The following is a 12,728-nucleotide window of genomic DNA, read 5'->3' on the forward strand; positions in this document are numbered from 1 at the left end:
AGGGTTTGGGGATGCTCGGGGGGAGTGCTGCTTGGGGGGGGGAGGGGGAAGGAGGGTTTGGAGGACCCTGGGTGCTCAGCTTGTGGGGTATGGAGACCCTTGGTGCCCCACTCTTGGGGGTTTGGTGCCCCCCTGACGCCGGGCTGGGCCCCCTCTCCCCCCTGCAGCACCAGGCAGGGTCGGTGCTGAGCCGCGGCGTCGACCCCAGCAGCACCTTCTACGTCCTCAACCCCAGCAGCAACCTGCTGGGCACCGAGGAGAGGTTCCGGGCCTGGTTTGAGAGGTGAGGGAAGGCCTCAGCAGGTCTGGGGGGGAGGGTAAAGGGGGGGTGGGGGGGACACACAGAGACCACCTCCTTTCTCACCACTTGTCCCCCAGTGAGCCTGGCTGGAAGGGAGTGACCAGAGCCCTGCCGAGCCAGCAGCAGATGGAGGCAGCGCTCATGGAGCACGACCTCTACATGTGAGCAGGGCTTGGGGGGTGAGGGTGTGCTGGAGGGGGGGGATATGAGGGTGTCCTGAGGGGTGTGGGGGGGGGGACATGAGGCTGGCTGGGGGTTCAGCCTGGCCCCATCCTGTTCAATGTGTTTGTTGATGATCTGGAGGAGGGGATGGAGTCCATCAGCAGGGAGCTTGCAGAGGGCACCAAGCTGGGGGCAGGAGTGGAGCTGGTGGAGGGTGGAGAGGCTCTGCAGAGGGCCCTGGGCAGAGCCCAAGGGCAGGAGGTTGAACACAGCCAAGTGCCAGGGGCTGCACTTTGGCCACAGCAACCCCAGGCAGTGCTGCAGGCTGGGGGCAGAGGGGCTGAGAGCAGCCAGGCAGAGAGGGACCTGGGGGGAGTGGTTGATAGTAGGCTGAACATGAGCCTGCAGTGTGCCCAGGGGGCCAAGAAGGCCAAGGGCAGCCTGGCCTGGGTCAGGAGCAGTGTGGCCAGCAGGAGCAGGGAGCTGATCCTGCCCTGTGCTCAGCACTGCTGAGGCCACAGCTGGAGTCCTGTGTCCAGCTCTGGGCTCCTCAGGTTAAGAAGGGCTTTGAGAGGCTTGAACCTGGCCAGAGAAGGGCAACAAAGCTGGGGAGGGGTCTGGGGCACAGGGCTGGGGAGGGGGCTGGGGCACAGCCCTGTGAGGAGAGGCTGAGGGAGCTGGGGTTGCTTAGCCTGGAGCAGAGGAGGCTCAGGGGAGACCTCATTGCTCTCTGCAACTCCCTGCAGGGAGGCTGTAGCCAGCTGGGGGTTGGGCTCTTCTCCCAGACAGTGACAGGAGGAGAGGACACAGTCTTCAGCTGTGCCAGGGGAGGTTTAGATTGGCTGTCAGGAAGAAGCTCTTCCCAGCCACAGAGATTGGCCCTGGGGAAGTGCTGCTCAGGGGAGGTGGCGGAGTCCCCATCCCTGGAGCTGTTTAGGAGCAGCCCGGATGGGGCCCTGGGTGCCAGGGTGGAGTTGATCAGGCGGTGCTGGGGGAGAGGCTGGGCTGGGCTGGATGATCTCCAAGGGTCTTTCCCGAGCTGCTGAGCTGTGTGCTGTGTGCTGTGCCCTGCAGCTACGCCGGGCACGGGGCCGGGGCCAGGCTGCTGGACGGCCAGGCCATCGCCAGGCTGCGCTGCCGCGCCGTCGCCTTCCTCTTCGGCTGCAGCAGCGCCGCCCTCGAGGTCAGGGGCAGCCTGGAGGGCTCTGGCATCGTCCTCAAGTACATCATGGCTGGGTGGTGAGTGCTGGGGCACCCTTCCTCTTGGGGACCTTCAAAGGGCGTGGAGTGGGCAGGCTGCACCCATGGGAGAAAGAAGCACCCCGACGTCGACCCCCGTGTGCCGGGCTGGGGGCTGCCCCAGGGGCAAAAGGAGCTGGGGGATGAGGTCAGGAAGGGCTGGGGGCTGCCCCTCAGGTCATAACCACCCCAGGAAGGCTCCAGGCTGGGGGCAGAGGGGCTGGGAGCTGCCCCAAGGGAGAAGGAGCTGGGGGAGGGTTGGTGTCAGCAGCTGGAGAGGAGCCAGGGGGTGCCCAGGGGGGCAAGGAGGCCACCAGCAGCCTGGGCTGCAGCAGCAGTGCTGTGGGCAGCAGCAGCAGGGCAGGGATGGAGCCCCTGGGCTGGGCACTGGGGGGGGCACAGCTGGCAGCCTGGGGGCAGCCTTGGGCTCCTCAGGGCCAGGAGGGCTGCAGCAGGGCCAGGGAAGGGCAAGGGAGCTGGGGAGGGGGCTGGGGGAGAGGAGGCTGAGGGGAGACCTCCTGGCTCCCTGCAAGTGCCTGAGAGGAGCCTGGAGCCAGGGGGGGTTGGGCTCTGGGGCCAAGGGCCAGGAGCAGAGGAGATGGCCTCAGGCTGCCCCAGGGCAGGCTCAGCTTGGCCCTGAGGAGAAACTTCTGCCCTGGAAGGGTTCTGCAAGCCTGGCCCAGGCTGCCCAGGGAGGTGCTGGTGGAGTGCCCAGGCCTGGAGGGGTTCCCAAGCCCTGCAGCTGTGGTGCTGAGGGCCAGGGCTTGGTGCTGCCCTGGGGCAGTGCTGGGTCAGGGCTTGGACTCTGTCCCTTTGAAGCTCTCTTCCCCTCCCCTCCCCCCTCCCTCCCTGGCTCACTTCTGGGGGTGTCAAAACCTGGGGCTGGGCTTTTGGGCTGGAATTCCTTCTGACCTTCCTTCCCCTCCCCCTCTGCAGCCCCCTGGTCCTGGGCAACCTGTGGGACGTCACCGACAGGGACATCGATCGCTACGCCCAGGCCCTGCTGCAGGGCTGGCTGCGGGGGGGCCCCGGGACCCCCCTGCTGCCCCACGTGGCCCAGGCTCGCCAGGCCCCCAAGCTCAAGTTCCTCATCGGGGCTGCCCCCGTGGCCTATGGGCTGCCTGTGAGCCTGCGCTGAGGGCTGGGGGGGGGCAGGGCCAGGGCCCACCGAGGGATGGAGCTGGGGGTGGGGGGAGGGGGCTCAGGTTTGGCACTGCCCTGAACTAACTTATTTTAACACAGATTGTTTTTATTCCTCTTGGGTGATAATAAAGCTGCTGCCTTCGGAGCTGGGCCCTCCCCGAGTCTCTTTTGCCCTCTCCCCCCTTTTTGGGGGGGGGGTCTGCTTTTCCTCCTCCCCCTTCTCCTTTGGGTCCCCCCCCACTTCCTCCTCCCCCCCTTCTCCTTTGGGTCCCCCCCCCTTCCTCCTTCCCCCCCCTTCTCCTTTGGGTCCCCCCCCCTTTCCTCCTCCCCCCTTCTCCTTTGGGTCCCCCCCCACTTCCTCCTCCCCCCCTTCTCCTTTGGGTCCCCCTCCCCCTCTTTCCTCCTTCCCCCTTCTCCTTTGGGTCCCCCCCCCTTTCCTCCTCCCCCCCTTCTCCTTTGGGTCCCCCTCCCCCTCTTTCCTCCCCCCCCTTCTCCTTTGGGGGTCCCCCCCTTTCCTCCCCCCCTTCTCCTTTGGGTCCCCCCCCACCATGTTTTAAAGAGGGTTTCTTTCCCTTCCCCTATTTGTTGGGTTTTTGGGGGGTGTCCTTTTCCTTCCTCCTCCCTCCCATTTCCGGGACGCTCTTTCCCTCCTTCCCTCTCCCCTCCCCACATTGTTTTTTGGGGGGGTGGGGGTGGTGGTGTTTGACTCTTCCCTTCCCCGCCGCTGCTTCCCCGCCTGGGAGCGCCGCCGCTGGCCTCCAGCCGCCAGGGGGCGCCGTGCGGCGGCGCAGGGAGCGGCCGCGGCGGGGAGCGGCGAGAGGCGGCGGCGCGAGCAGAGCGGCGCTCCCGGCCAAGATGGCGCAGACGGTGAACGTGGGGGAGCTGACGCTGCCCCAGCTGGAGCTGCTCAAGGGGCAGCTCGACCAGGTGCGGCCGGGCCCGGGTCGGCTGCGGGCACCGGGCAGGGATGGGCTGAGGGCACCGGGAGGGGAGGGACCGGGCCGGGATGGGTTGAGGGCACCGGGATGGGATGGGCTGAGGGCACCGGGAGGGGAGGGACCGGGCCGGGATGGGTTGAGGGCACCGGGAGGGGATGGGCTGAGGGCACCGGGAGGGGAGGGACCGGGTCGGGATGGGCTGAGGGCACCGGGAGGGGAGGCACCGGGCCGGGATGGGTTGAGGGCACCGGGAGGGGAGGGACCGGGATGGGATGGGTTGAGGGCACCGGGAGGGGAGGCACCGGGTCGGGAAGGGTTGAGGGCACCGGGAGGGGAGGGACCGGGATGGGATGGGCTGAGGGCACCGGGAGGGGAGGGACCGGGATGGGATGGGTTGAGGGCACCGGGAGGGGAAGGACCGGGCCGGGATGGGTTGAGGGCACCGGGAGGGGATGGGCTGAGGGCACCGGGAGGGGAGGGACCGGGTCGGGAAGGGTTGAGGGCACCGGGAGGGGAGGGACCGGGAGGGGATGGGCTGAGGGCACCGGGAGGGGAGGGACCGGGCCGGGATGGGTTGAGGGCACCGGGAGGGGAGGGACCGGGATGGGAAAGGTTGAGGGCACCGGGAGGGGAGGCACCGGGATGGGATGGGCTGCGGGCACCGGGAGGGGAGGGACCGGGCCGGGATGGGTTGAGGGCACCGGGAGAGGGGGTGTGGAACCGGGCTGGGCTGTGGGCACTGGGCCGGACTGGGCTGCGGGGGCCAGGAGGCAGGGACTGGGTTGTGAGCACTGGGAGAGGTTGTGGGGAACCTGCCTGAACTGGGCAGGGAGGGGCTGGGCACTGGGCAGGGATGGGCTGGGCCGGACTGGGCTGCGGGGGCCAGGAGGGGAGGGACTGGGTTGTGAGCACCGGGAGAGGTTGTGGGGAACCTGCCTGAACTGGGCAGGGAGGGGCTGGGCCCAGCCTGGGCAGGGGGCACTGGGCAGGGATGGACACTGGGCAGGGATGGACACTGGGAGGAACAGCCTGGGCTAGGGATGTGTGGAGCCAGCCGTGGGCACCGGGAGAGGGGGTGTGGAACCGGGCTGGGCTGTGGGCACTGGGAGGAGTGCTGGCATGTGGGGCAGAAACCAGGTAGGGGACCCCCCAGAGAGGAGGGGAAAGCTTGCTGGGGGGGGGTCTCCAGCTGTCCCCCTCCCCACTCCAATCCCTCTTCTGGCTCAGGAGGTGGAATTCCTCTCGTCCTCCATCGCCCAGCTCAAGGTGGTGCAGACCAAGTACGTGGAGGCCAAGGACTGCCTGAATGTGCTCACCAAGAGCAATGAAGGCGAGTGGAGACCCCCCCCCAAATTGAGTTTTCCTTTCCCACCTCCCCCCCACTCCCATTTGATTCTTCCCCTGGCTGCAGTGGCTTCCCCCCACCCCCCAGGTGCTGCTGCTGCTTTGTGTCTCTCTGTCCCCCCCCCAAGCTGCTTCCTGTGTGTCCCCTTGCCCTCCCCCCCCCCCACCCAAGCCTCCCCAGCCCCACCCTGACCTCTTCTCTCCCCAGGCAAGGACCTGCTGGTGCCGCTCACCAGCTCTGTATCCTTCCTTGCTTCCCCCTGCCCCCCAGCTGCCCCCTCCCCCACCCAGTACAGCCCAGAGCCCCTCCCAGTGGAGCTCTCTGTGGCCCCCCCCCCGTGGTGCTTTCCCTGACCCTGCCCCCAGATGTATGTCCCTGGGAAGCTGTCGGACGTGGAGCACGTCCTGATCGACGTGGGGACAGGATACTATGTGGAGAAGGTGAGGAGGGGCTGGGGGGAGGCTCTGGGGGGGCTGCTCCCAGGCTTTGTGCTCTGCAGCCCCCCCCTTAACCCCATTTTTTCCCCTCCTCCCCTTAACCCCCTTTTTTCCTTCCCCCCCCATCTTCCCCTCTTAATTCCACCCTCCCCTTTCCTCTCTATTTCCCTTCTCTTTATTTTCTCTCTCTTTCCCCTTTTTATTCCCCTTCCCTCCCCCCCCCTTTTTATTCCCCTTCCCTCCCCCCCCCTTTTTATTCCCCTTCCCTCCCCCCCCTTTTTATTCCCCTTCCCTCCCCCCCCCCTTTTTATTCCCCTTCCCTCCCTTCCCCCTTTTTATTCCCCTTCCCTCCCTTCCCCCTTTTTATTCCCCCTGCTTTTGGTTTCTCTCTTTCCTTGCTTCCTTCCCTCCCTCCTGCTTCTTCCCCTCTCTTCCTCTCTCCCTCCTGCTTCTTCCCCTCTCTTCCTCTCTCCCTCCTGCTTCTTCCCCTCTCTTCCTCTCTCCCTCCTGCTTCTTCCCCTCTCTTCCTCTCTCCCTCCTGCTGCTTCCTTCCCTCCCTCCTGCTTCTTCTCCTCTCTTCCTCTCCTTCCTGCTGCTTCCTTCCCTCCCTCCTGCTTCTTCCTCTCTCTTCCTCTCCTTCCTGCTGTTTCCTTCTCTCCCTCCTGCTTCTTCCCCTCTCTTCCTCTCTCCCTCCTGCTGCTTCCTTCCCTCCCTCCTGCTTCTTCCCCTCTCTTCCTCTCTCCCTCCTGCTGCTTCCTTCCCTCCCTCCTGCTTCTTCCCCTCTCTTCCTCTCTCCCTCCTGCTGCTTCCTTCCCTCCCTCCTGCTTCTTCCCCTCTCTTCCTCTCTCCCTCCTGCTGCTTCCTTCCCTCCCTCCTGCTTCTTCCCCTCTCTTCCTCTCTCCCTCCTGCTGCTTCCTTCCCTCCCTCCTGCTTCTTCCCCTCTCTTCCTCTCTCCCTTCTGCTGCTTCCTTCCCTCCCTCCTGCTTCTTCCCCTCTCTTCCTCTCTCCCTCCTGCTGCTTCCTTCCCTCCCTCCTGCTTCTTCCCCTCTCTTCCTCTCCTTCCTGCTGCTTCCTTCCCTCCCTCCTGCTTCTTCCCCTCTCTTCCTCTCTCCCTCCTGCTGCTTCCTTCCCTCCCTCCTGCTTCTTCCCCTCTCTTCCTCTCCTTCCTGCTGCTTCCTTCCCTCCCTCCTGCTTCTTCCCCTCTCTTCCTCTCTCTCTCCTGCTGCTTCCTTCCCTCCCTCCTGCTTCTTCCCCTCTCTTCCTCTCTCCCTCCTGCTGCTTCCTTCCCTCCCTCCTGCTTCTTCCCCTCTCTTCCTCTCTTCCTCCTGCTCCTTCCTTCCCTCCCTCCTGCTTCTTCCCCTCTCTTCCTCTCTCCCTCCTGCTGCTTCCTTCCCTCCCTCCTGCTTCTTCCCCTCTCTTCCTCTCTCCCTCCTGCTGCTTCCTTCCCTCCCTCCTGCTTCTTCCCCTCTCTTCCTCTCTCCCTCCTGCTGCTTCCTTCCCTCCCTCCTGCTTCTTCCCCTCTCTTCCTCTCCTTCCTGCTGCTTCCTTCCCTCCCTCCTGCTTCTTCCCCTCTCTTCCTCTCTCCCTCCTGCTGCTTCCTTCCCTTCCTCCTGCTTCTTCCCTCTCTTCCTCTCTCCCTCCTGCTGCTTCCTTCCCTCCCTCCTGCTTCTTCCCCTCTCTTCCTCTCTCCCTCCTGCTGCTTCCTTCCCTCCCTCCTGCTTCTTCCCTCTCTTCCTCTCTCCCTCCTGCTGCTTCCTTCCCTCCCTCCTGCTTCTTCCCCTCTCTTCCTCTCCTTCCTGCTGCTTCCTTCCCTCCCTCCTGCTTCTTCCCCTCTCTTCCTCTCTCCCTCCTGCTGCTTCCTTCCCTCCCTCCTGCTTCTTCCCCTCTCTTCCTCTCTCCCTCCTGCTGCTTCCTTCCCTCCCTCCTGCTTCTTCCCCTCTCTTCCTCTCTCCCTCCTGCTGCTTCCTTCCCTCCCTCCTGCTTCTTCCCCTCTCTTCCTCTCCTTCCTGCTGCTTCCTTCCCTCCCTCCTGCTTCTTCCCCTCTCTTCCTCTCCTTCCTGCTGCTTCCTTCCCTCCCTCCTGCTTCTTCCCCTCTCTTCCTCTCTTCCTCCTGCTGCTTCCTTCCCTCCCTCCTGCTTCTTCCCCTCTCTTCCTCTCTCCCTCCTGCTGCTTCCTTCCCTCCCTCCTGCTTCTTCTCCTCTCTTCCTCTCCTTCCTGCTGCTTCCTTCCCTCCCTCCTGCTTCTTCCCCTCTCTTCCTCTCCTTCCTGCTGTTTCCTTCTCTCCCTCCTGCTTCTTCCCCTCTCTTCCTCTCTCCCTCCTGCTGCTTCCTTCCCTCCCTCCTGCTTCTTCCCCTCTCTTCCTCTCCTTCCTGCTGCTTCCTTCCCTCCCTCCTGCTTCTTCCCCTCTCTTCCTCTCTCCCTCCTGCTGCTTCCTTCCCTCCCTCCTGCTTCTTCCCCTCTCTTCCTCTCCTTCCTGCTGCTTCCTTCCCTTCCTCCTGCTTCTTCCCCTCTCTTCCTCTCTCCCTCCTGCTGCTTCCTTCCCTCCCTCCTGCTTCTTCCCCTCTCTTCCTCTCTCCCTCCTGCTGCTTCCTTCCCTCCCTCCTGCTTCTTCCCCTCTCTTCCTCTCTCCCTCCTGCTGCTTCCTTCCCTCCCTCCTGCTTCTTCCCCTCTCTTCCTCTCCTTCCTGCTGCTTCCTTCCCTCCCTCCTGCTTCTTCCCCTCTCTTCCTCTCTCCCTCCTGCTGCTTCCTTCCCTCCCTCCTGCTTCTTCCCCTCTCTTCCTCTCTCCCTCCTGCTGCTTCCTTCCCTCCCTCCTGCTTCTTCCCCTCTCTTCCTCTCTCCCTCCTGCTGCTTCCTTCCCTCCCTCCTGCTTCTTCCCCTCTCTTCCTCTCCTTCCTGCTGCTTCCTTCCCTTCCTCCTGCTTCTTCCCCTCTCTTCCTCCTGCTGCTTCCTTCCCTCCCTCCTGCTTCTTCCCCTCTCTTCCTCTCTCCCTCCTGCTGCTTCCTTCCCTCCCTCCTGCTTCTTCTCCTCTCTTCCTCTCCTTCCTGCTGCTTCCTTCCCTCCCTCCTGCTTCTCCCCTCTCTTCCTCTCCTTCCTGCTGTTTCCTTCTCTCCCTCCTGCTTCTTCCCCTCTCTTCCTCTCTCCCTCCTGCTGCTTCCTTCCCTCCCTCCTGCTTCTCCCCTCTCTTCCTCTCCTTCCTGCTGCTTCCTTCTCTCCCTCCTGCTTCTTCCCCTCTCTTCCTCTCCTTCCTGCTGCTTCCTTCCCTCCCTCCTGCTTCTTCCCCTCTCTTCCTCTCTCCCTCCTGCTGCTTCCTTCCCTCCCTCCTGCTTCTTCCCCTCTCTTCCTCTCCTTCCTGCTGCTTCCTTCTCTCCCTCCTGCTTCTTCCCCTCTCTTCCTCTCCTTCCTGCTGCTTCCTTCCCTCCCTCCTGCTTCTTCCCCTCTCTTCCTCTCTCCCTCCTGCTGCTTCCTTCCCTTCCTCCTGCTTCTTCCCCTCTCTTCCTCTCTCCCTCCTGCTGCTTCCTTCCCTCCCTCCTGCTTCTTCCCCTCTCTTCCTCTCTCCCTCCTGCTGCTTCCTTCCCTCCCTCCTGCTTCTTCCCCTCTCTTCCTCTCTCCCTCCTGCTGCTTCCTTCCCTCCCTCCTGCTTCTTCCCCTCTCTTCCTCTCTCCCTCCTGCTGCTTCCTTCCCTCCCTCCTGCTTCTTCCCCTCTCTTCCTCTCTCCCTCCTGCTGCTTCCTTCCCTCCCTCCTGCTTCTTCCCCTCTCTTCCTCTCTCCCTCCTGCTGCTTCCTTCCCTCCCTCCTGCTTCTTCCCCTCTCTTCCTCTCCTTCCTGCTGCTTCCTTCCCTCCCTCCTGCTTCTTCCCCTCTCTTCCTCTCTTCCTCCTGCTGCTTCCTTCCCTCCCTCCTGCTTCTTCCCCTCTCTTCCTCTCTCCCTCCTGCTGCTTCCTTCCCTCCCTCCTGCTTCTTCCCCTCTCTTCCTCTCTCCTTCCTGCTGCTTCCTTCCCTTCCTCCTGCTTCTTCCCCTCTCTTCCTCTCTCCCTCCTGCTGCTTCCTCCCCTCCCTCCTGCTTCTTCCCCTCTCTTCCTCTCTCCCTCCTGCTGCTTCCTCCCCTCCCTCCCTTCTCCCCCTCTGCCCCCAGAGTGCCACAGCCGCCAGAGCCTTCTTCCAGCGCAAGGTGGACTTCCTGACCAAGCAGATGGAGAAGATCCAACCAGCCCTGCAGGAGAAGCACGCCATGAAGCAGGGTCAGAGCCCCCTCCCCACCTCCCCAGCCCTCCCCCAGCACCCCACTGCCCTCCCAGCCCCCCCCTCACCTCCTCCTCTCTCCCCCCTCAGCCGTGGTGGAAATGATGAGCCAGAAGATCCAGCAGCTGACAGCCCTGGGAGCTGCCCAGGGAGCCACCACCAAGGCCTAGCCTTCAGCCTCAGGGCTCCTCCTCACTATCACTGGCTGGGTTGGGGGGGGGGGGGGCCTTGGGGTGCAGTGGGCCCCCCCCCCCCCAAATCCCAGTCCTGCTTCTCCAGGCCCCCAGTGTCAGCCCCACCTCCTTTTTGTATGCAGCATCTCCTGGAATAAAGAGCTGTGGAGGCCAAAGGGGCTTGGGGGACCTGGGGGAGGGTCTGGGGGAGGGGCTCTTGATTGGGGGTGGGGGGGGGAGACTCCTCAGCTCTGTGCCCACGTGATTTGGGGGCCCTGCTCCTCCCTCCAGCCCCCCCTGTGGTGCTTTTTATCCTCACCCCTTGCAGGCTTTTTGTGTCCCCCCCCCTGCCCCAGAGCCTCTTTGCCCACCCCAACCTCCCCCCCCCCCAATTGCCTCCCTGCAGGGCTTGTGTGCTCCCCTCCCCCCCTGGCACTCTGTGCCCCTCCCCCCTCCCCCCTGGGGTTCTTTGTTCCCTTGCAGGGGTTTTGCCCTCCCCTCCCTTACCTCTCTGCCTTCCTCCTCCAGTTTTTAGTCCAGGGCTGAGGCCTGTCCAGCTCCTCCCTCCCTGGTGCCACCTGGGGGCTTCTCCCCTCCAGTGTCCCCCCCTACAAGGGGCAGCCCTGAGGGAATCCCTAAGGCCCTGGAGGGCCACACCAAGCTCCGTGGAGGCTCTCTGTCACCTCCCCCCATCCTGCTGTCACCTCTCAGGGTCTCTCCTTGTCCCTCAGCATGGTCCTGGTGGGCCCTGGGCTGGTGTCACCTTGTGCCCAGCCCCCACTCCAGTCCTTGTGGCCTCCAGCTTGGTCTTACCTCCTCCCCCTGCTCTCAGCCTGTTCCATCTGTCTGTCAGATCCTTCTCCCTCTGTCTGTCTGGCCATGAGCTCCATCTCCTCTTGTCCCTCTGTGCATCAGCTCCCTCTCTCCTTGTCCCCATGTCCATCTCTCCATAACTTTCTTCTCCCCCTGTCCATGCCTCTGCCACCTTCTGCCCCTGCCCACAGCACTTCTGGGTCCATGAGCTCCATCTCCCTTTCTCCCTCTGTCTATAAGCTCAATCCCACCTTGTCCCCAGGCCCACCCCAGGGTCCTTGTGTCCTCCAGCTTGGTCTCACCTCCTCCCCAGGCCCTGAGTGTGCTCCATGTGGCTCTAAGCTCCCTGGCAGTGTCCCCCTGTCCATAACCTCTGTGCCATCACCTCCCCCTGGCCCCAGCACAGTTCCTCTGCCCCTGACCTCTGTGTCACCATGTCCATGAGCTCCATCCCCATGTCCATGAGCTCCACCCCACCCTATCCCTGTGTTCACAAACTCCACTTCCCTCTGTCCACAACCTCCACCCCAGGCCCTCCCCACATCCCTGAGCTCCATGCCACCACACCTCCATGTCCCCATGTCCATGAGCTCCCCAGGTCCAGGAGCTGTACACCATCCCAGCTCCACTTTCCCACATCCATGAGCTCCACACCACCACCTCCACGTTCCCATGTCCACAAACTCCACACCACCACATCTCCATGTCCATGAGCTCCTTGTTCCCCCATCCACGAGCTCCATGTCCCTATGTCCATGAGCTCCACACCATCACACCTCTGTGTGCTCAGGTCCATGAGCTTCATCTCCTCATGGCCAGGAGCTCTGCACCGTCACAGCTCCATGTCCCCACGTCCATGAGCTCCATGTCCCCACATCCATGAGCTCCACACCATCACACCTCTGTGTGCTCAGGTCCATGAGCTTCATCTCCTCATGGCCAGGAGCTCTGCACCATCACAGCTCCATGTCCCCACATCCATGAGCTCCACACCATCACACCTCTGTGTCCTCAGGTCCATGAGCTTCATCTCCTCATGGCCAGGAGCTCTGCACCATCACAGCTCCATGTCCCCACGTCCATGAGCTCCATGTCCCCATGTCCATGAGCTCCACACCATCACACCTTCATGTGTCCATGAGCTTCATGTCCCTCTGCCCAGGAGCTCCACACCCTCACATCTCCATGTCCCCATGTCCATGAGCTTCACGTCCCCACAGCCAGGAGCTCCATGTCCCCGGGGCCATGAGCTCCAGCCCATCACCTCTCCACGTTCCCTCATCTGTGAGCTCCACATCCCCATGTCCACGAGCTCCGTGCCAGCTCTCCCCTGCCTCCCCGAGCTCCACGCCGCCGTCAGCGCCTCCCGGCGCCCTCAGGCCCGCCCCCTCCCGCCCTCAGCGGGCAAACAGCGGCTTGTGGACGCGCTTGTGGCGGTTGAGGGTGGCGCTGCGGGCGAAGCTCTCCCCGCACTCCACGCAGATGAAGGGCTCCTGGCCGTGCTGCTGCGCTCGGTGCCGCTCCAGCTCCGCCCCGTCCCGGCAGCTCTGGCCGCAGTCGGGGCAGGCCGGGGGGAGGGAGGGGGGCTGCTGCCCGCGGGCGGCGTGGACCCTTTGGTGTTTCTGCAGGTTGGTGCTCTGGGCGAAGCCTCGGCCGCACTGGGGGCAGCGGTGGGGGCGGGCGGCCGAGTGGGTGCGCTGGTGCTTGATGAGGTTCTTGCTCTGCGTGAAGCTCTTGCCGCACTGCCCGCAGCTGTAGGGCTTCTCGCCGGTGTGGATGCGCTGGTGCTGGATGAGGTTGGAGCTCCAGCTGAAGCTCTTGCCGCAGTGGCCGCAGCTGTAGGGCTTCTCGCCGGTGTGGGTGCGGCGGTGCTGCACCAGGTGCGAGTTCTGGCTGAAGCTCTTCCCGCACTCGCCGCAGGTGCTGGGCCGCTCACCG

General features: G+C 64.0%; 1 protein-coding gene across 1 annotated transcript; it reads left to right on the plus strand.

The window, feature by feature from the left end:
* The first annotated feature begins 3,641 nt into the window (after nt 1-3,641).
* PFDN5 (prefoldin subunit 5) lies at nt 3,642-10,022 on the plus strand. The gene is made up of 6 exons (XM_054179386.1): nt 3,642-3,772; nt 5,011-5,113; nt 5,336-5,367; nt 5,494-5,568; nt 9,698-9,803; nt 9,895-10,022. The coding sequence occupies exons 1-6, from the start codon at nt 3,701-3,703 to the stop codon at nt 9,972-9,974; spliced, it is 468 nt and encodes a 155-aa protein (XP_054035361.1). The 5' UTR covers nt 3,642-3,700; the 3' UTR covers nt 9,975-10,022.
* The last annotated feature ends 2,706 nt before the right edge of the window (nt 10,023-12,728 follow it).

The sequence above is a fragment of the Dryobates pubescens genome, unplaced genomic scaffold, assembly GCF_014839835.1.
Source record: "Dryobates pubescens isolate bDryPub1 unplaced genomic scaffold, bDryPub1.pri scaffold_160_arrow_ctg1, whole genome shotgun sequence".
Classification (NCBI taxonomy): Eukaryota; Metazoa; Chordata; class Aves; order Piciformes; family Picidae; genus Dryobates; species Dryobates pubescens.